The sequence below is a fragment of the Phoca vitulina genome, unplaced genomic scaffold (genome assembly GCF_004348235.1).
Source record: "Phoca vitulina isolate PV1807 unplaced genomic scaffold, GSC_HSeal_1.0 scaffold7, whole genome shotgun sequence".
Taxonomy (NCBI): Eukaryota; Metazoa; Chordata; class Mammalia; order Carnivora; family Phocidae; genus Phoca; species Phoca vitulina.
Genome location: NW_022589710.1, coordinates 38354703 through 38378592, shown reverse-complemented (window position 1 = coordinate 38378592; position 23890 = coordinate 38354703). Strand labels below are relative to the sequence as shown.

The 23890-nt window shown below is 33.0% G+C and overlaps 1 protein-coding gene across 17 annotated transcripts in view; it reads right to left on the bottom strand.

Moving 5' to 3' along the window:
* Positions 1-23890, bottom strand: part of GPHN (gephyrin) — a 608525-nt gene that overhangs the window by 320910 nt on the left and 263725 nt on the right. For 9 of the 17 annotated variants that reach the window (XM_032405331.1, XM_032405333.1, XM_032405334.1 and 6 more), the window contains exons 4-5: positions 13498-13590; positions 876-914 (exon numbers count right to left, since the gene is read on the bottom strand). In XM_032405331.1, coding sequence (XP_032261222.1) covers positions 876-914; positions 13498-13590 — 132 coding nt within the window. The remainder of the gene's footprint in view (positions 1-875; positions 915-13497; positions 13591-23890) is intronic. The other 8 variants (XM_032405332.1, XM_032405338.1, XM_032405340.1 and 5 more) reach the window with 1 other exon arrangement.

Below are 23890 nucleotides of genomic sequence, written 5' to 3'. Positions count from 1 at the left end.
AAGGAGGCAATATGAGCCGATCAGCAAGTTGCCAAGGCTGAGTACAAAGGAGATGAATGCAATGTCTCAAGTTAATTAATGGAGCAGCCATGTGCAGCAAATAGGTAAAGGAGACAGTAGTCAAGCAAACTCAGTTAGCAGTCCAACTTAGTGGCATAAGACAAGTGGAGATAGGTAGGAAAAGTGCTAAACAATCTGAACTTACTTATAATATTACAGGCATAGATTGGGCAGGGCAAGATCAAGCAGGCAGATGGCATAGCACTTGGAAGGCCATGATATAAATGGTAGGAGAGCAGATAAACAGGGCTGGGTAGTCTAAAATGCTAAAATAGCTGATGGATATGGCAGTATCAGGCCATTTGCTGATAGACAAAGTACCAGTAAGTGAAGAATGCAAATCATTCAGCAAATGCATAAAGTGGGGCAAAAAGTAGAGGCAAAAATCAAAGGCAGTCAAAGCAGTAAGACAGAACAGCAGAGAAGCAATGACAGATCATCAGAAGCAGTTGTGTAGGGTAGGAAAAAGCTGTCAGCAGGGGAACAAAAACACCATTCAGGAAAAGATGAAATCGAGAATAAAGCAGTCTCCTGAATTGGGTTTCTTTCATCTAGGAAACAGTCATCAATAAACTGCATATGAGAATCCACAAGAGAATAGCACACAAATGGAAATAGCAGATGAATCTGAACTCTATTACCCAGGGATACAGAATGATCCTAGAACATAGATACATAACAATCCACAAGGAAATTAAATGGATGGGAAAAATGGGTCCAAGCATTCTTTATGATGATTAAAAAAAAAAAAAAAACCAAAACACTAAAAATTATTAATCTGGAAATGATTGGCTGGGATTGAAGTCTTCGCTTACCCCTTTCTGGAGCCCACAAAATGGGAATGTTGGGAATTTCTGCAGCAGAAAAACAGAAGAGAAAAGGGATTTCTGACTCCCAGTTTGAGGAAAGCAGGTCAAATTTAGGGCTGTATGAACTGGTTCAGGGAAATTAGAACCAGCCTGAACCTTCTCCATTCCTCAGAATCAACAATTTCTGAGGTTTGGAAAAGGTTTAGGAAGCCCTCACCCCATCATTTCCCACAACCTCCCCTCTCACACTTACCTCCAGTGCAAACAGTTTCCAGCAAGGAGGTACTTGGGAAAACTCACTCCCATGTTTATACCATGGCAAAATTTGAGGATGGCCAACTAATGGTACTTCCTGTGTAGATCAGGTTTCTGATTCAGTGGGATCCCTGCTATTTGTGAGTGAGCAGAGGGGATAGGTTACTAGAAACTACCTACCTCTTTGAAAGTGGATGAGGAAAAAAAGCAAGGGCAGTAATACCAATAAATAAATAGTAATACTAGTAAATACCTTGATGATCTCATTGTCATGGATTTTAATTCTATTAAGATGCTGATGATTTTTAAAAAAGTATCTCCAGCTTAGACTTCTCTTCTGAACTCCAGATGCATCTGTCTAATTGCCAATTTAACATCTCCACTTGGGTATCTAAAAGTATTTTGCTTCCATAACCAAATTAAAACTGATCTTCCTCGTCAAACCCACTCTTTCCACAGTATTCTCCAATTCCATCTTTTCAATTGCCCAAGTCAAAATCCTGGGTCTTATACTTGACTTCTCTCTTTCTCTTATTTTATCTGTTACCTTCTATCTTCAAAATATATAAATAATGTATTTCTCACTACCTTCACCTCTATCATTGGTCTAAATCACTATCATTTTTCACCTGGATTAATTCAATAGCCTCCTAAATTGTTTCCCTATTAAAATGTAAGTCAAATTATGTAGTACCTCTGCTCAAAACACTCCATTACACTAAGGGTGGCATACAGATTCTACATGATCCATGGCTTGCTCCCTCTCCTCCTTTATGTCTTTGCTCAAATGTCACCTTATCAATAAAGCCCTCCTTGATGGCCTTTTAAAAATTACAACTCTCCTTCCTGCCTGCACTACCTATTCACCTTCCCTGGTTTATTTTTATCCACAGTACTTATCACCATCTCTAATACTATACATTTTTTTGTTTACCTATACTTGTGTCACCCACTAAAATGTAAATTTCATAAAGGCAGGGACTTTTGACTTCTTTGTTTATTGCTATATCTGCAGCATCTTGAACAATGCCTGTCATATATAGACAGCAGGCACTCAAGATATATTTGAATCTATGAAGTGTTAATTTCTTATGGTGCATTACCTTTCTCTGTCTTAAATTCTCAGAGCATTCTTCTGAAAGCTCACTTGCTATGAGCCTTTGATTAACAGAGGAGATACTAGTACACTATAAGGTAGGACTATTCCAAAACAGGGGTTGGCAAATCATATCCAAGGGGACAAATCCTGCCTGCTGCCTGTTCTTTGCATCGCCTTCAATCTAAAAGTGATCTTTAAATTTTTAAATGATTGAAAAAAAAAACAAAAGAAGAATATTTCATGACATGTGAAAATTATATGAAATCCAATTTCAGTATCCATAAATATTTATTGGGGCACAGTGAGGCTCATTCATTTATATCATTTTACAGTGGCTTTTGTGCCAGAGGGCTGGCAGAGTTGAGTAGTTATGATAGAGAGTACAGAACCCACAAAGCCTGAAGTATTTATTGTCTGGACCTCTAAAGAGTAAGTGTGCTGACCCCTGTTCAAAGGTATTTTATAAGTAGAAGGCAAAGAGTAATAACTAAAGTTTAAGCAATGATAAACTAGAGCATTATTTTTAATACTGCTGCTGCTGTCGCCGAAGATACACCTAAGAGGGAAGATGCATTTATACTAGGATTTGCTTTCAGTATATATAAAAGTAGCCTTCTCATTCCTCTAAATGTTATTTAATACTGGTGGTAATATTCATTCATCTATCGACCCTACAAAAGCAGCCTCATCTTAAGGGATAGGGTACAGTATAGGTAAAGATAAGTCTTAAAAATGGCAAAAAGGAAGGGAATGAGAAAGTAAACAAGGCCCACAAAGAGAGTTCATATTGAAGTATCACATAATTAACCAATACCCTATTTAACATACCCTGTTTAACAACAGTGGGAAATCGGCATGATGTGAATCTCTTTTGAACCTCATCAATGGGGTTATGCTAAACTGACCTCATTATAATGGGGTCTCCTAAACAACTGTAGTCTTGAATCACCACAAGCAAGAGACACATTATAAGACTCCACTGTATTTAGACAATATTCAAAACTAATGGTTATTTTCTCATTGGTTCAAATGCCTATGTTTTATAGAAAAGTATTTTAAAAATTTGCAAAACCCTATTCAAAATCACCTCATAATCACCTGTCTTACCTTTCCTTACATAAAGTTTTACCTTAAGGATTAAGACATACAAGTATATCATATGCAACAATCAAACTTATGGAAAGGGGTGGAGAAGGTAAGGGGGAAACAAATTATCTCAATGACACCAGCACTATAATGCTATCTTTAATCTTCATAAAGAAATATAATTTATGTCCTCCTACATCAATTGGTCCTTGCAGCACAATATTATCAACTGCTTCTTTTACATTGCTACCTTGACCTTTGGTATCTTCGTGAAACTGACAGCAGTTCATTTTCGAACTCCATACTTCCAACAGCTTTACTGCTTCTTTCTTCTCAGCATTTTTAAAAGAAATCTTCCTGTAAATTGTCACCTGTGTGTCAGTTACTAATGATTATCTAAAATGGTTACTCCCTTCACTGGGCATTTTGTCCTCTACTCTTTAATATCAGCCATGCTCTTTCCAAGTTCCAACATGAGAAAATAATATTGGTAAAATTATTAGAATCAATCCAAATAGTTTATTTTGTTATCTGAATCCACTTTCTGACTCCCTATCAGTTTCCTTTTGTGGTAGGCAATAACATAAAGTCACAAATATTCTGCTCTTCTACAATGGCATTCTAAGAAGCTCAGAGGACTTGACAGGTATAAATCCATTTGTTGTCATCTTTTACATTTTGTGTGAAAAGCAACATTAAGTCTGTTTTATAGATGGAGGTCTACTATAGAGAAATGAATTCACATTCTTGATTCCAGACAATGAAGAAAGGAATATCCTAAAAACTTCATTCCTACAACTATTATCTCTAGATAAATATGCTTTTGGAACTTTATATTTGTAAAATATTTAATGATATTTTGTTGTCATTGTCTTAGTATATATTTTGTAAAACTGAAGTATTCTGGCATGCCAGCCTCTGCTCATTTTACGAGAGTAGGCTTGTAATGATGAGCTGGAAAGATGATTTCAAGATATTATCACTCTGATAAATTCAAGGTAAAAATCAACATTTAGCATGTCATCTCTATTTCTTTGTCCTTTCCCACAGCTATACCATTGTATACTTTAGGTTCTATCCTACTGGATTTTTTTCCCTAGAGAAAATTCTTTCAATATTTATTCAACCATTATCTACTTATTTTTAAGCTAAAGCTATATTTATATTGTAGGTAATAATAGCAAATATTTATGTAGCAAATAAATACTTTTTTAGTGTTTTACTTATGTTAGTTCACATAGTATAACTATCCTATGAGGTAAGTACTCTTACTCTTTCTATTTTACACGTAAGAAAACTGAGGTATATAGCAAGTTAAGGAAGTTGTATGAGGTCACTAGTAAAAGGTGGATCTAGGATTCAACCCAAGTAGTCTGTGCTCTTAAACACTACGTTATGCTGCCTCACAAATGGTTTATATGGGCAATACTACTTTTCTAGTAAAAGTTTTCTAAATAGATATGGAATTTACCATAATAAGTGTATTTGTAATTATTTGTATGTTTACTGATAATGATCATCTTAAGGGCCTCCAAAAGCTGAGTACATATTCTGAAACAGAATAGGCATACAATTAAGAAACATACTTAAGGGAATGAAGACAATATTTTATATATGGGTTCTTCATATATGAAATTTTTGGTTTTACCTTATGCTCAAAATTCTAAAATTCTGACCTTGAGGAACAATGTACCTTTCCCTTTTTATTCTTACTATGTGGAATATGAGCCTTTCAACATAATAGTTTTAAATTCAATGTCACTTATTGCCCTAATTACTTTATCTAAAAGATTGAATTTTGTATCTTTACCTTTCCCCTGGTACAATTATACCAAGGAGCTTTTTTTTTTAATGCATAAATAAAATAGAGGTTGAATATCTTGGGAAAGATTGTGTCTGGTGGAAAAAAAGAATGCAAAAAAATACAAAAGTAATTGGACTTAAGGGGAAAATATAATATTTATCTTCAAATATTAGGAGAACTATCATGTAAAAAAGAAATTTACATTCTTTTGTACAGTGCAAAGAAGAATTAGAACCATGGGGTAGAAAGGATAAGGCACCAGGTTTCAGTTTGATATGTTTGTACTTTCAAACAATAGAGTTGCAAAAGCAACAAACTCCCTGATGGAAGATGTAGCAATTGAGATGTTCAGGCAAAGTTTGGGAATGATGAAAAGGTATGCTAGGACTTTGAACATAATGGCCTTTGAATTCTCTTCAAACTCTGACATACTGCGATTCTCTATTTTTTATATAGTTTGTAATTTTATATAAAACACTAAGCTAACTTGCGATACAGCACTGACAAGATCTATGATGAGAAGATGTTTCCAAACAACAAATCAAAAAACTGGAACTTGATGCTTCACAGCAGTTTCAGTTTTATCTACAAATAATGGTGTGGATAGTCATTAGGTCTGTAGATTAAATCAGGACTTCAAAACAAAACAAAAAACATTTTAAAAAATCTTCAAAAAGAATGAAGTTAGTCCTACTGAGGAATGTGTTGATGTGTATTTGAATAAATGACATCTCAAAAAGTATCTACTTTTAGAGAGCCTTGATGGCATGATTTTACTGTGTGTACTGGTTGATAGTAGACTTAGACTTAGGAATTCTGGCTTCTAAGGAATCTCAGAATAAGGATGGTTGCTGTTTTTCATCTCTACAGATGGTGCTACTCTAGATGTTCTAAGAAAGAGATTAAAATAACAGGCCTAGTTTATCCAACCTTCTATGTAAAATGAATCCTCTGCTCTAACTAGGAAGATTTTCTTAATTTTATCTTTCTCTGTAGCTTGATCATACATTTCCCCGTCTTCCTTACTCCCATTAGTAATGTCCTTCCTCTTCTCTCCTAATCTGAATCCTATCTCTCTTCTTCAATTTTAGCTTTACTATTACCTGTCCAAAATTTTTACTGATTAATTTTTAAATTAGTTTTTAAGTACTGATTAATTGTAATTAAAATTAATTAATTTTAGCTTTCTCTTAATCTTTCTCTTTAAAGAAATCTTTTGGCTGCACGTTTCTGATATTAGGTTTATACTGTCTTGATTTGTCAGGTGACTATTTTAGGAGTACATGTATTTTAGCACTCACTCAATGAAGCCCAAGGTGCTTGACAAATACTTGTTAAACTGAACAAAAACTATATATGATGTTTTTAGCAATCTGGTAGTTCATAAATGTGTCCATAATCTAAGGCATATGCTGTTTTTTAATGGATAATGCAAAATAATTATAAACCCCAGCTATAAAGTGGGCTATTATGGAAAAGCTATCCTGAATGTCATATATCTCAGCTGATTCAAGCCATATTCCAAGAACTTTAAACTACAGAGGAATTAGAGACCTAAAACAAAATAAATAGGTTCAGGTAGGATATCAAGAGGTACTTAAGGCAACTGCACTAATAACCCACCTTCCTCATATCATATACACTTTAGAAATTCTTAATATTGTTCCTTTACCCCATGCCTGAAAGTAGTAGTAGGGAAATGTTGACTTACATCTTTATTTTTTAGACTATCCACAAGGTATGTCAGTAGCTAACAACAGATACCAGAAGTACAAGGGTTAGTAGCAGAACTATTTGGGGCTGTCACATCTAATTAGAGGTAACAGGTAATATTAATTAAATGAGGAAGGAAAAGGTAAAGAAAAAAATGAACATTTACCAAACACCTACAAAGGTGCCAGGCATTATACTAGATCTTTTTACATGCATTACTGTCACTTACTAGTTTGGATAACCTTGGGCAAGTCAATTAATTGATCTGTGTCTCGGTTTCTCCATCTTTAAAATAGATATAAAATAGTACCTGCCTCATATGGTTGTTTTGAAGACTAAATGAATTAACATATGCTTAAAACAGCTGCTGACACATAGTAAAGTGCTATATATAAGTGTTAGTTATTATTACTGGTTATCTTTATAATCTCAATCACTAGAAACAACAACCCTGAGAGTGGGCATTAGCTAATTTAGCAAATGAGAAATATGAAGTTGGAACAGATTAATTTGCCTTAATTTCATACTTAGTGGTAGAGTTGAGATTCAAATTCATGTCTGACTCTATATTGTTAGTGTTTCCACTATATCATATTGCATCTCAACATGTTTAGACAAAGATAAGACATGGAAATATATTTCTTATGTCCAGAACTATTTCATAAAAATTAAAGGAAGAGCTTAAAATGGCATAAAATGTATCTGACCATAGAAGAGTGATGTATTTTAGTCAATCTAGTTTAAAATACTTCAATTACAAGGGTTTCTGATATCCTGCTTCATCAGTTTCATATTGTTTAGTTATCCTATTTATACAGAACAATTTTAAGATACTCAAAATCCTAGTTCAATACAGTTATATTTAGCTTTATCATGTATACCAGGTATTAGTAAAAAAAAAAAAAATCCTAGTACTGTAAGATAAGTATTTACAGAGTTCTAGAATATTAGTATATGATATTTTTCCAAGGAAATAAAGTTTTCTGAAGAATATTATATACTTGAAAACAACTACATAATTTAAATGACCTATGTTAGTGATTAAATTTTCTTTCAAAAACAGAAATTGTTACATATGGTGTTTTTCTATGCTTCTGCTGTAATACAGGAGTTTTTCTGATTGTCAAAATGCCCAATGTTAAAATAAATGCATATAAAAAAATGCCCAATGTTAACTTTTAGGTGAAGCTGTTAAATGTTAACTTTTAGGTGAAGATATTAAATGTTCTCATTGATTTTCACAAGTCACAAATTGAGAATCATTATAGTCAGTAACTCAGATCAAGAATGTCTCCTACATTTTACTTACACAGTATTCTTGCTTTTGAAGCATTATAATTATGAAAGAAAAATGGCTAATGACTACATAAAATGACTCCTGGCTTACAGTACACTCATACCTACAATGATAAAATATATAAATTGTGACAAATTGATTATAAAGAAATTTTACAAAATAAACAATTTTTCTTTGATTTGATATTTTTGTGAAAAAATTTCTAATAACCTAAGTGGAAAATATTTATAAAATGGCTTAAATAGTAATCTGTTCCAAAGAAATGTAAATATTATAGGCTATAAACAGAATATGTCTTCTAGAATTCATAATCCTAGAAATTCATCCTTTGTACCAATTTTTTAGTATTCTATCCCTTTTAGCATTGGTCATTTTGTCAGATGCCTCTTCACTTCCATAATGAACCTACTCCTGTGGCTGCAACAGCAGAGTTAAATAGTTGCAACCAAAACTTTATAGCCTGCAAAGCCTAAAGTATTTACCATCTGACCTTTTGAGGAAAAAGTTTGTCGACTCCTGGTCTGATGAATGAGAATGTCATCTTTACTTACATTTTTTACTGACTTTTTAAAAACTGATTTTTACCTTTTTTTCTTTAGTAATCTGAAATGATGTTGGGTTTCATTTCTTAAATGCTTAATTTTAGAAGGAGCAAAGAAATAACACTTTTCTGCCATAATGAAGTGTATTGCCATGTTGTCTCAATAGACAATATAGCACAACAAAAGTAAAAGACCCTCATTCTAAAATTTTTAACTTTCAAAATTGATCAAACTAATGGCTTTGTTATGCATTAAGTAAAATCTCACTCTTAAAAAACTTTCGAACTGTTGTTCTTAGCAATATCTTCTAACAAAAGTGTCCTGATATAATTTGTCAGAATAAAAATAATCAAACAAAAGGAGGAATAGCAAAAATTTTAGGAAACTATAAATTTTGATACAAGGGATATTCATTTAAAAGGAAAAGTGTTGGTTACAACTATTTAACTCTGCTGTTGTAGCCACTGGCATTACATAAATGAATGACTGTAGCTGTGTTCCAATAAAACTTCATTTATGGACACTGAAATTTAAACTTCAAATAATTTTTATGTGCCACAAAGTATTATTCTCCTTTTGATTTTTTTCAGCCATTTAAAAAGTACAAAATCCATTCTTAGCTCACAAGCCACACCAACACCAACTAAAAAGGCTGGATTTGGACTATAGGCCTTGTTTGCCAACTCCCAAAACAAATTAAGAGTTTCTTGAGAATAGGGACCATGTCTTATTAATTTTTTAACTCCAGCACCCAGCACGGCATGCATGGGATACATATTAAGGATTAAAAATAAAAAGTTTGATGAATGAATAAATAGATGAGAACTAAGATGTATGTTAGGCTTCTATTTAACTCTTTATGATCAAAGTAAGATATTAGTATCCAACCCTTTATTCTGATGTAGCCTAGTAATCTAAAAATGCTTAAAGTTATTTTTACCTTATAAATATCAAATAGTTTAATATTTTCAAATTTACCATATTATAAAACATTTCTTTGTAACTATATATACGTTTTTTAATGCTTCTTGATCTTTTAGTCTCTTCTAGAATTTACGTCTAAAGGGTTTTCACTTCGCCTCACTTATAAGTCCCTAATTTTACTTTTTAAGAATAATAAGATTCTTTATGTAACAATACCTATTTTGGACATATATTGTTTTTAACTGATAATGAGACATGAAGAGATAATGTTTTGTATAGCAATGAATTCTTATGTTCTATAGAATTTTATAATTACTAGCACCAATGCCAACAGATTATTCCACCTTTGTCAGATCAGAGAAAATAAAATCTACTCTTTTTTAAAAAAATTATTTATTTTAAGTAATCTCTATGCCCAATGTGGGGCTCAAATTCATGACCCGAGTCAAACAAACACTACTCTGACTGAACCAGCCAGGAACCCTGAAAATAAAATCTATTCTTTTTTTTTTTATTATGGTATGTTAATCAGCATACATCACATCATTAGTTTTTGATATAGTGTTCCATGATTCATCGTTTGCATATAACATCTATTCTTAAAATTTAAAGCTTTTTATATCAAAATAAAACTCTAAAAAGTTGAAGGGAGTAGATTATTATGCTATTATATATAAGCTTTGATAGTATTTCATATTTAGAGGCAGGGAGCAGGCATGCAAATATCAGATGAACTATATTCTAAGACACAGGGCCCAAAAATAGAAACAATTTCATAATTTAGGGAAATTGATTGATTGCCTTATTCCTATTAAAAAGAAAAAAAGAAACAAGATATACTTTACTGAATTTGCTACTCCATTTTTCTTTTTAATAGACCTGGGAAGAAACCCAAGTTCATTAAACTTTTCCTTTTCTCTAGAGTTCATACCCACTAACACTAAGTTTAGATTGCTTTATTTCATTTATTCTATTTATTGTTTCCTCCATTTTTTTTTTCTAACAACACACACATTCCACAAACAACTGTCCTTTGTGTTTGTAGATTACATTAATTATTGTCAATTATTTACTGTAAAATATTATTACCTTAACGAAGAAGTCTTTTATTATTTTACCTTAATATTTAGGATTTGTGTTTTTTATAACTCGACTATTTAAAAATTTTTGCAACTCTAAGTTATGTATAGTTAAATGTAGTCTAGAAATAGTTTCTTCTCTTTTTAGGCACAACTATCTAAGACAAACAACTGTATTATAATAGAACCCAAATTATATTTCTGGATTCCTAGCAGACATCCCAGTGTTATATTTTGGATAGTAGAAGAATGACAAGTATTTAAATGTGTAGAGAAGATGGGAAATCAGTAGAATTATTTTTGGTTGGCCCTACTTTGCTTTTATGTTTGCTTATTTTTCAAAGGCTTAACAGTCCTGTGGACTTTTGCTGTAAATAAACATACCCTACGTATTTATATATAAGATATGAAATAAAGCAAACCTACTAAAAATCAAGATATTTACAATCGGTAAGTCACCCATTCTCCAAAAAAAGATATTAAAAAAGATATATTATGTATATTTTTAACTCATTTAAAGAAAACACCCAAATACAACTCTACCCAGGTAGTTGCTATAGGCATATTTAAATGTAAGAATTTAAGAGCACCTCTACTGTTTTAAGGTAACTGAAAGACTTCATTAAAAGCTTCTTAATTTCTGATATAATGAAACATACATGGTCAGGGAAAGAGACTCTTATCAACTAATGGTACTAAAAAAAAAGTGGATGGGATAAACAGATATTAGAATGGTAGAATTTTAAGACCTCTGAATTACATTAAGCCGAAAAAGATAAAATATGAAACTTACATCAAAATTTAAAAAATAACAAGATTGTAAAGATTTCATGGATATATTTTAAATCTACTATAAGACTGTTTTTGTCCATTTGGTAGTTACATACAAAAAAAAAATACTACCAAATTTGTTCACTTAGTATTTATGTAGCAACTAATAAAAAAAAATTTAACCTTTATTAAGTTAACCCTTGCATATAGCACTTACTAAAATGCCAGAAATAGTTGTCATTGAATCCCACAGCTACCCTTATAGACAGGTACTTTTGTTTACCTCATTTCATAGGAAACTGAGGCACAGAGGGATTCAATAATTAGTCTATGGTCACCTTGTTAATAAGTAGCAGAGCCAAAATTCAAAGGTTTAAATTTTCAACCTAACATTTTGGTATTAACTTGATGCACCACAGAATACAAAATACTTAACTCTCTGTGGGAATTATTCTCCCCCAGTTAAAAATAATGTTATCTGGTTATAAATGAATTCCATAGTAACTTATTTCCTGATATAAAAAGAAATAATATGAAAATATTAAATCATCACAGAAAAAATAGGGACATATAAAGCCAAGGTCATTTACTTCAAATACTTAACACAAGGACCAAACTCCAAAAATCAATGTCTTCACATATGTAAGCAATTTTCTTACGAACAGAACACAAACACACCCCTACAGGAGATGGCTTCCCTCCAATTGTACTTTTTAAGTTAATCTCACAGTCTAAAAGAAATGTAAAAATTGGCCAAAGGACCGTTTCCCCTTAACACCCAGAAGCTTATTATGTAAGAACGACTTCTTTTTTAAGCAACTGAAGTTAACACTTTCCCAATACAACTCTATTTTGATTGCTTTAAAAACAAACTACTTTATTTATAAGTCCAATTTTAATAATATCCAAAAAAATTCTGTCACAATTTTTACACAGAAGAACAGAAAATATTTTACAATTGGTTAAAAAAAATTCCATTTTCATATACTAGAACTGTGGTTTTCAAAGTTTGAAAGTATGGTCTATGGGCCAGCAACATCTGCATCACGTGGGGCCTTATTTGAAATACAAATTCTTAGGACCCACTGCAGATTTACTGAATCAGAAACCCTGTGGGTGGATCCAACAATCTGTTTTAACAAGTCCTTAGTTTGACTGTGGTGCAGGCTAAAGTTTGGGAACTACTATGATAGAGTAAGATGGACAGTAAATATTTAATAGATGCAGAGCAGAAGTGTCTTGTGTTAATAAAACAGTAGATACAATTATGTATTGGTTTGAAAACAGAAGGATATATTTAACATTAAGTTGAAATTCAGCCAGCAAACACTTTTTTGGGAGGTAAAGGAAACAATATCACAAGTGGTAATATAAGTTTGCATATGACTCTGAGGTTTATGGCTTCCTCAAAAAAAAAAAAAGACTCTCCTATATCACTGATCACTGCCTACTCTTCATTCTCTCCCTAATTTTTCTCCTTATGCAAAGATTTAAGGTGATTCTTGTGGCATAAAGCCTGGATATTAATTCTGTTTTTTGGCTTATTAAATTCTGCATTTAAATTCACATTAGAATTATGGACTATGTAACCCTTCCTCTCCAAAAGTGCTATAAATTTGGTATATATATTCTATCGCAATTTCCTGTGCTTTAAGACCAATGACAAGGGTATCTCAAAACAGAGAAATCAGATACATTTTGAATTTCATTAACAAAGTACATCAGACCAGATGCCATGCTAAGAGAGTTCTGCTATCACCTCCTTTGGCAATGTGCCTGAAGTTCAGCTTCTATCACAGACTACTGAACAAAAGCAAAATTACCTTCTGGACCAGTTGAATCTTCCTCATTTTATATCATGTTTGTGTAAGTCCAAAGAAAGAAGTCAAAAAACATTTTTTATATAGTAATTCTTCCAGAGCAAAGTTTTTACATTCTTAGAACCACAAGTCTCTTGTTCTGCCTAGCAAAATTATAAATATAAAACATAGTAAAAAAGACTAAAAATAATATGAATAACCTACTTCTTGAATATGAGAAAGGCACATACTATCTCACCTCTGGAGTGACATCTCGTGGTGCAAACCCTGTTCCTCCAGTTGTTAATATCAAGTTAAGTTCCTTTTCATCGCACCAATCTATCAGGGTTTCCTGAAAGAAAACAGTAACACTGTCACATGCAGAAGAACTTACCTACCCGCTCAAGACATCCACATACCCAAATACCTTATATACAGTGAGCAAATGCAGATTCATTTCAGCAATCAAGAAAAAAATTTTGAAGCGCAATTCATGGAACCGGTTTGTTATTGATCAAAACACACTGCAGTTTGGGGTATTTATTTCATGCAGTATAGAAAATGAGGAAGAAAGTATCAAATTCTTAAACATAAATGAAACACAGGAAATACAATAAATTATGAGCTTATAAAAAAGTCTAATATTGGATATTTAATAAAATCTCAGAGGGAAAAGCAGAGCATTCCAACAAAGATTATAAATTGTCTCTTTTTTTTATTTCTCCATTTTTCTCTGTTCAAGTCTGTCCAGATCTGATACAGTCTGGGCTAACTTTATCTTTCTTTCTACATCTCTGCAATGGTTTCTGAAATAAGTTCAGTCTGAAGACCAGATATGGTTCAATTAGGGCTTTTTTTTTTTTTTTAAAGATTTTATTTATTTACTTGACAGAGAGCACAAGTAGGCAGAGAGGCAGGCAGAGGGAGAGGGAGAAGCAGACTCCCTGCTGAGCAGGGAGCCCGAGGTGGGGCTCAATCCCAGGACCCTGGGATCATGTCCCGAGCTAAAGGCAGCCACTTAACTGACTGAGCCACCCAGGCGCCCTAGGGTTTTGTTTTTATAATTATATAATAATCAGACATTTGATGGTATGAAGAAGATAGGTTATACAGTAGTGCTAATATCCTTATCTTTCATAGCAGAGTTTGACCAAACCCAAGGCTTAAAAAGATAGTAAAAAATATGATTGTAACTTAATAATTTTCCTTATTTTTAAACTTTAGAGAGATCTCTGTTTAGCATATAACATATAACATGCTCTGACATTCACTTTTCTTTTTTCTATTTAAATGAAATAAAATGCTTCTGTATTAGCTTGATAGTACTATTTTGGTTTTGTATAGCTATTTCTTTCACTCAATTAAGCACCCATCCATTCTTCTATCTGTAACATAGGCAAAGAAAGATGAAATGTTTTACAACTTATAACAGTTATTTCTGGATAATTAGATTTATAGTACATTTCAATTTTAAAACCTTTTTATTTTCATTTGCATTTTCCACATTCTTTAAAATTTGCAGGTATTATTAAAAAATAAAGGGATTTTACAAATTGAATTTTCTGGTATTTGTTCTTTATTTTGATAACCTTAATGTCTTATTTTCCCCTCATTTTCAGCCAACTCAGAAACAAATTTTATACTCAACAACTACGCATATTCTACTGTAGTAGGTTAAATATAGCCACATATTCTTTATAAATCCTCCTGTCAAAAGGTGGAGTCTATTTTCACCAATTCTGCATCTGGGTCAGACTTGTAACTCTGACAAGGGCAAAAATCATGGTGTATGAGTTCTGAAGCTAAGTTCTCAAAAGGTCTCACATCTTCTACATTCACTCTCTTGGTAAACTTCTATTATCATGAGAGGAAGTCCAGTCTAAATAACGGAATGGAGAGAGAACATTTGGAGAGAAAGCTTAGCAGAACAGACAGCACCAAAGCCCCAGACACCTGAATGAGGCCATCTTAGATTCTCCAGCCTCAGTTGACAAATTATTTCAGCCACATGAATGACACAAAGTAAAACCAGAAGAAAATACACCCAGCTAAGCCCAGCAAACCCACAGATTTGTGAGAAATAATAAATCATTGTTGTCACTAAGTCTTATGGTGGTTTTAATGCAACAATACAGTACAAATACAACGACTTTCCTAGTTAGCATCTTTGCATCCTCCTCTTTTTCAGGCTATTTTCAATTTATATTTTATTGTATTTTATTAGTAGTAAGTCTACACATCCTTCACAATAATCTTCAAAATAGTTTTGAAAGTAAACTTGATGTGAATTAGGTTTAAATAAATTGTCATGAAGTCTCATTTTTAATCATTCAGTTTAAGAAACATACCAATGCCTAAAACAGTATGGAGATTCCTCAAAAAGTTGAAAATAGAGCTACCCTACGACCCAGCAATTGCACTATTGGGTATTTGCCCCAAAGATACAAATGTAGTGATCCGAAGGGGCGCCTGCACCCCAATGTTTATAGCAGCAATGTCCACAACAGCTAAGCTATGGAAAGAGCCCAGATATCCATCGACAGATGAATGGATAAATAAGATGTGGGATATATGTATATATATAATGGAATATTATTCAGCCATAAAAAAAAAAAAAACGAAATCTTGCCATTTGCAACGACATGGATGGAACTAGAGGGTGTTATGCTAAGCAAAATAAGTCAGTCAGAGAAAGACAATTATCATATAATCTTATTCATATGTGGAATAAGAAACAAAACAGAGCATCATAGGGGAAGGGAGGGAAAAATAAGACAGGATGAAATCAGAGAGGGAGATAAACCATAAGAGACTCTCAATCATAGGAAACAAACTGAGGGTTGCTGGGGTGGGGGGATGGGGTAACTGGGTGGACATTATGGAGGGCACGTGATGTAATGACCCCTGGGTATTATATAAGACTGATGAATCACTGAACTTTATCTGTGAAACTAATAATACACTATATGTTAATTAGGTGAATTTAAATTAAAAAAACCCATAACAATGCCTAGTATGTGCCAGGAAAATATGGGAATGAAAAAAATGCATGATGAATGCCCTTGATGTCAATAAGCTCAGAGGTATGGACAAACTAATATGGTACCTCAATATATCATGATTAGTGCTATGAAAGAGGTGTGACCATCTTAAGAAAACTGTTTTACAGGTATTATATGTATTTATGAATATGTAACATTTTCTTTACATTGACCAGAATGTAAGAGATTTTTAGCAATATTTTTCTCTTGCCCAAGACTAGAGAACCCAAAAAAGAGGAAAATGGGAGAGTAACAGAGCTAAGAGGAAGTAAGTTTAGACAAGCCACCATTTTATACATCTACTTAGAGTCCCATACTCATCTATTACAATAGATTTTTTCTTTTCTTTACATTTATTGATGGAAACATGAATCACTGAATTAGGCAGACCTCAGCAATATAAAATCATTTCAGAAACGTCACATTTTTCTTTGGTTTATTAAAGAATCTGATATAACCACCTAAGAAATTCCTATCTATACTTAATGAGACACAGCATTAGGACATCTTATTAAAGTCTCCTCTGACTCCTCCAGGCAATTTGTTCCCTGTGTGTATTACCAGTTATTCCTTTGAGATAGCACTTCTCATATTTTACTGAAATTTACTTGCTTATATGTCTCTTCCTCTGTAAGAGTGATCTCCAAAATTCTGATTATACATCTGTATCAGTAAAGCAATTTCTGAATGTTATCAGACATTTCTATCAGTAAAGCAAATTCTGAATGTTATGCTAAAACACATTCAGCATGTCACACAAGAAATTTTAAAAGATGAGATAAAGACAACATAATACTTAAAATAGCTTTTATTTTAGTAATTGTGCAAAAATATTTTTCTCACCAATATTTTATGCACATGATTGAATATGCATTATTTTAGAAAATCTTGGTTTGATATTTTGTGATATAGTAATTAAAAAGTAAAAGGTAGTTTTAAAAAATAAATACACTGAAATGAAAGAAGTACAATAGCTAGACTTAAAAATCACTTACATAGCATTCATTTTTCAATTTCATCCACCAAATACGCAAATGGCTTTTTGAAATGGGGTTAGTAATGTCCATCTTTCATGATGTTTGTTAGTTGTTCTTATAAAATAATTGGGGGCGGGGTGGGAAGATGGGCAAAATGAGTGAAGGGAAGTGGGAGATACAGGTTTTCAATTATGAAATGAGTAAGTCATGGGGATAAATAAAAGGTACAGCATAGGGAATATGGTTAATGGTATTATAAAGGCATTATATGCTGACAGATGATGGCTACACTTGTAAGCATAGCAGAAGGTATAGACTTTTTGAATCACCATGTTGTACACCTGAAACTAATGTAACATTGTGTGTCAATTATACTTTAATGAAAAAATATAAAATAATTGGAAGATGTTACTTTAAAAAATATTTTTAACAAATGGGTTCAAAATCCACTAAAACTTTTCAAAGGGAAGATTTTTAAATGGATAAGGATCTTGATTTCCTAGTTTTTTAAATGTGCAGTTATGTTTTTATAAATGACACAAATAATTTCCACTAACAAAATAACATAATGCAAGCAATTTTAAGTATCTAAGTATCTTAAGCATCCTTTTATATTTCATGAAAATTTTCCTAAGATCTTCTTTCATGTCTTTTCCTCCAAAGTTGTCTACTGAATTAACTCCTCATTTATTTTTCTGCCCAGATTCTCCCAGGTCCTTTTTGGCTTTGACAATCTACTCCAAATCACTTTAAAATTAGAATTCTAAAAATATATTTCTTTAAAACGTTCCCAACAAACCCACTTTTCTCCACTGGAGAAAACACCAACACATTTCCTAAATATTTGTTAATATAGTTGAAGCTTTCACCAAGTCCTTCAAAAAACAAATGCAAACAATAGTTATCATCTATTAGAGTAAAGCACACAGCAAGTGATTACTTAAATGAGAAGTATAAGGATTCCTAGGATATTTGGGGGTTGTAGAGACACAAGGTAAGCAGGTGTCTTTAACCAAGGACTATCCATGCATTATTTTTCATACATTCATATTTTCCATTTGCATGTGTATAAACATTATATGCATTTATAACATATATTCTTAAAATATATGTGTTTATATAATTTTTAGGACACCTCCTGCCCAGAGAAGATCCCCAAACTGAGATTTTGTTGCATTTCAAGTTATCATTTGATATTCTCACACTCCCACCATAAACGTCAACCCAGAGTGCCATTTCAGGGTAACTGTATCTTCTTTTGAGAAAGTGAGGGGTCTTCTTTTACTCAAGTGTTCTGATGCTTAATCTTTAGGTCAATTTCAGTTTAATTCTATTCATTTAAACCTCAAGTACTATAATATTCAAATACTGTATGTATTGCTTATGAAGATAGTTTAAAGAATGTGAATTATTAGAGTTCTATTCATTGTTTACCTTAATCAATGCAAAGATCCTCCAGTGATTGTGTCAAATGGTTCTGAATAGCAGATTACTATTATTTGTGATAATCTTTTTTTTGTACTTTATAAATTCTTTTTGTCAATACAATTTTCTCAGCTTTACTAGATAACAATATATTAATCTCCCCGCTGTTGAAATAAATAGAAATAAGTAGATGCAACTTCATCATATGCCTACTTATCCAAAAATAATTAATTTGTGCTTGGATATCTCCAGTGTATTGTTCTGAATGAAGGTAACCTGGGTCCATATTCTGCAATCATCACAATAGCATGGGAACATTGTATTGTGATGAGAAGTTAGTAAACTCTATTCCTTCACAGAATACCAAGGATTTGCTCCTATGATGGAATCTCACTGATGCAAGTTAAGCACTTGACAGAGTACTTTGCACATAGTAAGTGCTAAATAAATGGTTTCTTTTGTTATTTTTTCAACATTATTGATGTCAGGGTTACATTGCCTAAGGGTGAAGCTTCTCCACAAACTTAATCACCTTAGAAGACCTAGGTAGAATCAGGGTTCATGGTAATCCTTTTATCACTAACTCTGGAAGGCCAAAATGAAATGTCATTTTTTTTTTTTTTAGGGATGAAATGTCATTTTTAAAGGGAAGATAAACTGCAAAACAGAATCAAGTGATTTATAGAGCTAAATGGATCTAAGAGATACTCTTTTGACCTTTTTATTCTATCTTCCATAAGGCCTTCCCCAAACTTAAGAGCCAAATTTAATGCATATTGGTACTCTTCAGTGATCTCAATATAATTGGTGACCTGAATAGATGGTGATGATTCTACTGACATAAAGCTTGTTCTAAGTTCGACTGGACCTCTGAAGAGGACTTTAGAATAAGTTATTAAAACCATATAATTGTAAATCAAACACATTATCTAAAATGACTCTAATAGGAATCCTCGGAAATCTACCCAATGTAAGAAATGCAGTATTAGGCTTTTTCCAATCAGGCAAGTATTTGCTACCTAGGAGAAGAAAATGGGTGAAATATGGAAAACAAACAAAAAACCCTCTCAACAAAATTGCTCTTAGAATTCTAGGATTAGTTTGCTCTGTATCAAAACACAAGAAAAAGATTTAACACCAACAGTTTGAGAGTAGGTTAGTATTGAATATTCTATATATTTGAATCAAAACTCAGAGAACTTTAAAAACAGGAAGAGAGAGAACCATTTACCTCTTTAGCATACTAAGTTTAGAACTCAAAGTTGTTAAACACAACTGAGAAATAACATTCTCAGTTATTCTACATGTAGAAGACACTGCTACAGTCTTCAGGTTTTGCTCAATTTTGTGTGTGTGTGTTATCTGCAACACCATTCTTTTTCTATTATAGATGAAATATGGATTCCTTTGGTTTCAAAATGTAGGTTGGTTATATTGTGGCTCACTACTAAAAAAAGTCAGCAGGATAAGGACGAATTTGCTTATTCCATGAGATAATGGTAAGAATATTAATGCCCATTTTACAGAGATATCACACTAAATAAAAATATATGTGACCAGCCTGATAATGACCAACTTATGATCAAGAAGCTTAGTAAGCATTTTCTGAATTCCATGATCAATGTAGCCAATAGAAATATTAAAACACGCTGCTTCCAAGGTCGATTTTTTTTTTTTTTTTTTTAAAGATTTTATTTATTTATTTGACAGAGAGACACACAGCGAGAGAGGGAACACAAGCAGGGGGAAGGTCAGAGGGAGAAGCAGGCTTCCCGCTGAGCAGGGAGCCCGATGCGGGGCTCGATCCCAGGACCCTGGGACCACATGACCTGAGCCGAAGGCAGACGCTTAACGACTGAGCCACCCAGGCGCCCCCCAAGGTCGATTTTTTAGAATAACTCTTAATATGCTATGTGTGGATTTGTTGAGATAGTAAAGATATTACAAGATAAGGGATGCCTGGGCAGCTCAGTCAGTTAAGTGTCTGCTTTTGGCTCAGGTCATGATCCCAGGATCCTGGGATCAAGCCCCACATCGGGCTCCCTGCTCAGCAGGGAGTCTGCTTCTCTCTGCGCCCTCCCACCCCACCCCGCTCATGCCCTTTCTCTCTCTCAAATAAATAAATAAAATCTTAAAAAAAAAAAAGATCTAAGAGAAAAAGGAATGGTGAAATCTTCTTTGACCTTCCATGTTAAGATTCTCAAATCTCAATGGAAAACAATAAAAACTCTTGCTTCAGGGAATCATAACCGTGGAAATTAATCTTTTAAATGATTAATTAAAAATGATTATGGGGTTTTAAAATTATATTTGTTCTATGCTTCCCCCCCCCGAAAGATTATACTTCCCATGCCTCTATAAGGTAATGGAAAATAATATTAGAATGAACAATTGGGATGCTAAGAAGGCTGACATAGGTGTTTATTACAATATGGTTGTATTTTTGCTTTCATTATTGGTACTCTTCCCATTCATTATCCTCTATTCATTGCTTTACCAACAAATTTTGTTCTTCTACAGACAGATTTGTTCAATCAGTAGTGGTAGATAGCAGTAATAAAACTCTGGTCTCTAGATTCTCAGCTGTTTACCCATTTTTAACCATAGTTCCAGAGTGCTCTTTCTTGTCTTACATTATTTTTCTTGTGGTGCCTATTTTATATTAATGTTCTCACTCAAAAATTCCTCATTGTTTTATCCAATTCAGGCTATTTCATTAGAGCAAGGGTCTATGTTCTTATCATGGTCCATGGCTTATATTTCTTATAAAATCATATCCAAAAGCATATATGTATAAAGATTTGCCTGAGGGACAGTAATCAAGATATCCATAACCTCCAAAAACTTAAATATAACTGCTCTAACAGGTCACATAATATAATCATTCACATTTAGGCAGTATTGATATAACACCTAGTAAACAGTGTAAAGGTAAATATGCATTAGTATTTCTTGGCTATCTTTTTGTTTACTCACACCAGTATATCCTGATTTCCCCAAACATATTAAGACCATAAATTATAAAACTAATTATACACACTTAAGATCTGTATTAAATTATTTCTTCACAATTCTTTAACTTTTACATTATTTCACTAGACTATCCCATGATTAGGCTTTCTTAAGACAAAACAAAACAAAACACAAAACAAACATATAAAACTGCATATTTGGGGGCGCCTGGGTGGCTCAGTCAGATAAGTGTCTACCTTTGGCTCAGGTCATGATCCCAGAGTCCTGGGATCGAGCCCCACGTTGAGCTCCCTGCACAGCAGGGAGTCTGCTTTCCCTCTCCCTCTGCCTATCTCCTCTGGCTTATGTTCTTACTCTCTATCTCTCCCTCTCTCTGTCAAATAAGTAAATAAAATCTTTAGGAAAAAAAAACAAACCCAAAACTGCATATTTGTGTAAAATCGTATTTCTTTTAAAAGAGCTATTTTGGGATATATTTCATATATCATAAAGGCATCCATTTAAAGTATACAGTTCAGTGGATGGAACTAGAGGGTATGATGCTAAGCAAAATAAGTCAATCAGAGAAAGACAATTATATGATCTCACTAATATGTGCAATTTAAGAAACAAAACAGAGGGCGCCTGGGTGGCTCAGTCATTAAGCGTCTGCCTTCGGCTTAGGTCATGATCCCAGGGTCCTGGGATCGAGCCCCGCATTGGGCTCCCTGCTCAGCGGGAAGCCTGCTTCTCCCTCTTCCACTTCCCCTGCTTGTGTTCCCTCTCTCGCTGTGTCTCTCTCTGTCAAATAAATAAATAAAATCTTTAAAAACAAAACAAAACAAAACAGAGGATCATTGGGGAAGAGAGGAAAAAATAAAACAAAATGAAACCAGACAGAGAGACAAACCATAAAAGACTCTTAATCATAGGAAACAAACTGAGGGTTGCTGGAGGGGAGGGGAGATAGAGGGATGCGGTAACTGGGTGATGGACATTAAGGAGGGCATGTGATGTAATGAGCACTGGGTGTTATATAAAGACTGATGAATCGCAGACCTGAATCTCTGAAACCAATACCTTATATATTAATTGAATTAAAATATTTAAAAAAAAGTATACAGTTCAATGGTTTTTAGTATATTCATAGGGTTGTGTAACCACCACTATAATCCAATTTTAGAACATTTCAACACTCCAAAAGGAAGCCTGGTTAATATTAGTAGTCATTCCTCCTCTGACTGAGAGGACCCAGGTAACCACAAGTTTACATTCTTTCTCTATGGATTTGCCTACTCTAGACATTCAAAAAACGGAATTCACACAACATGTGGTTTTTTCTGACTTCTTTAACTTAGCATAATGTTTTCAAGTTTCACACATGTTGTAGGATTTACCAGTACATCATTCTTTTTTTTTTTCAAAAATTTTTTGTGGTAAAAAAATTTATATAATAAAACTGGCCATCTTAACCGTTTTTAAGTGTACAATTCAGTAATATTACATTCATGTTATACTACAACTATCACCACTATCTATTTTCAAAAACTTTTTATCACCCCAAAAAGATCAACATTCTTAATTCAGTGTTTGCTTGGTTATTATAAAACTTTGTTTTCTGAAATGCAGTGCTGAAAAAGTTGGTTTTAACAATTTCTGCTTGTTTTACAGTTTCTGTGGAGGGATGGGAGCTATGAGCTATAAAACTAGATATTCTATTACTGCTCATTATTAATTCTAAATCAATAGATGAAATTTCTTAAGAAATTTTCCAAGGTAAAACAATACATTATTGTTAGTGTTGTTGCTATCTGGAACCTAAGATTATTTTTTTTTAATAAGAATTATGAATATTTTCCAACTTTCCCTTTATTCTACTTATAATTCCTACAGTATAGTTCCACTAATGAACAATACCAAAACATTCCAAACACAAATAACTAGGCATGAATCTTACTGGTTTGAAAGCTAATCCAACATGCTTTAAAGTTTTATTTAAAATTATATATTTACTACAGGATTACATTACCATTAATCTTAAACTGGTTTAAATGTAAACCTGTTTTTTTAAATTTTATTTTATTTCATTATGTTATATTAGTCACCATAGAGTACATCATTAGATTTTGATGTAGTGATCCATGATTCATTGTTTGCATATAACACCCAGTGCTCCATGCGATACATACTCTCCTTAATACCCATCACTGGGGATAACCCACCCCCCCACCCCCATTTCCCCTCTAAAACCCTCAGT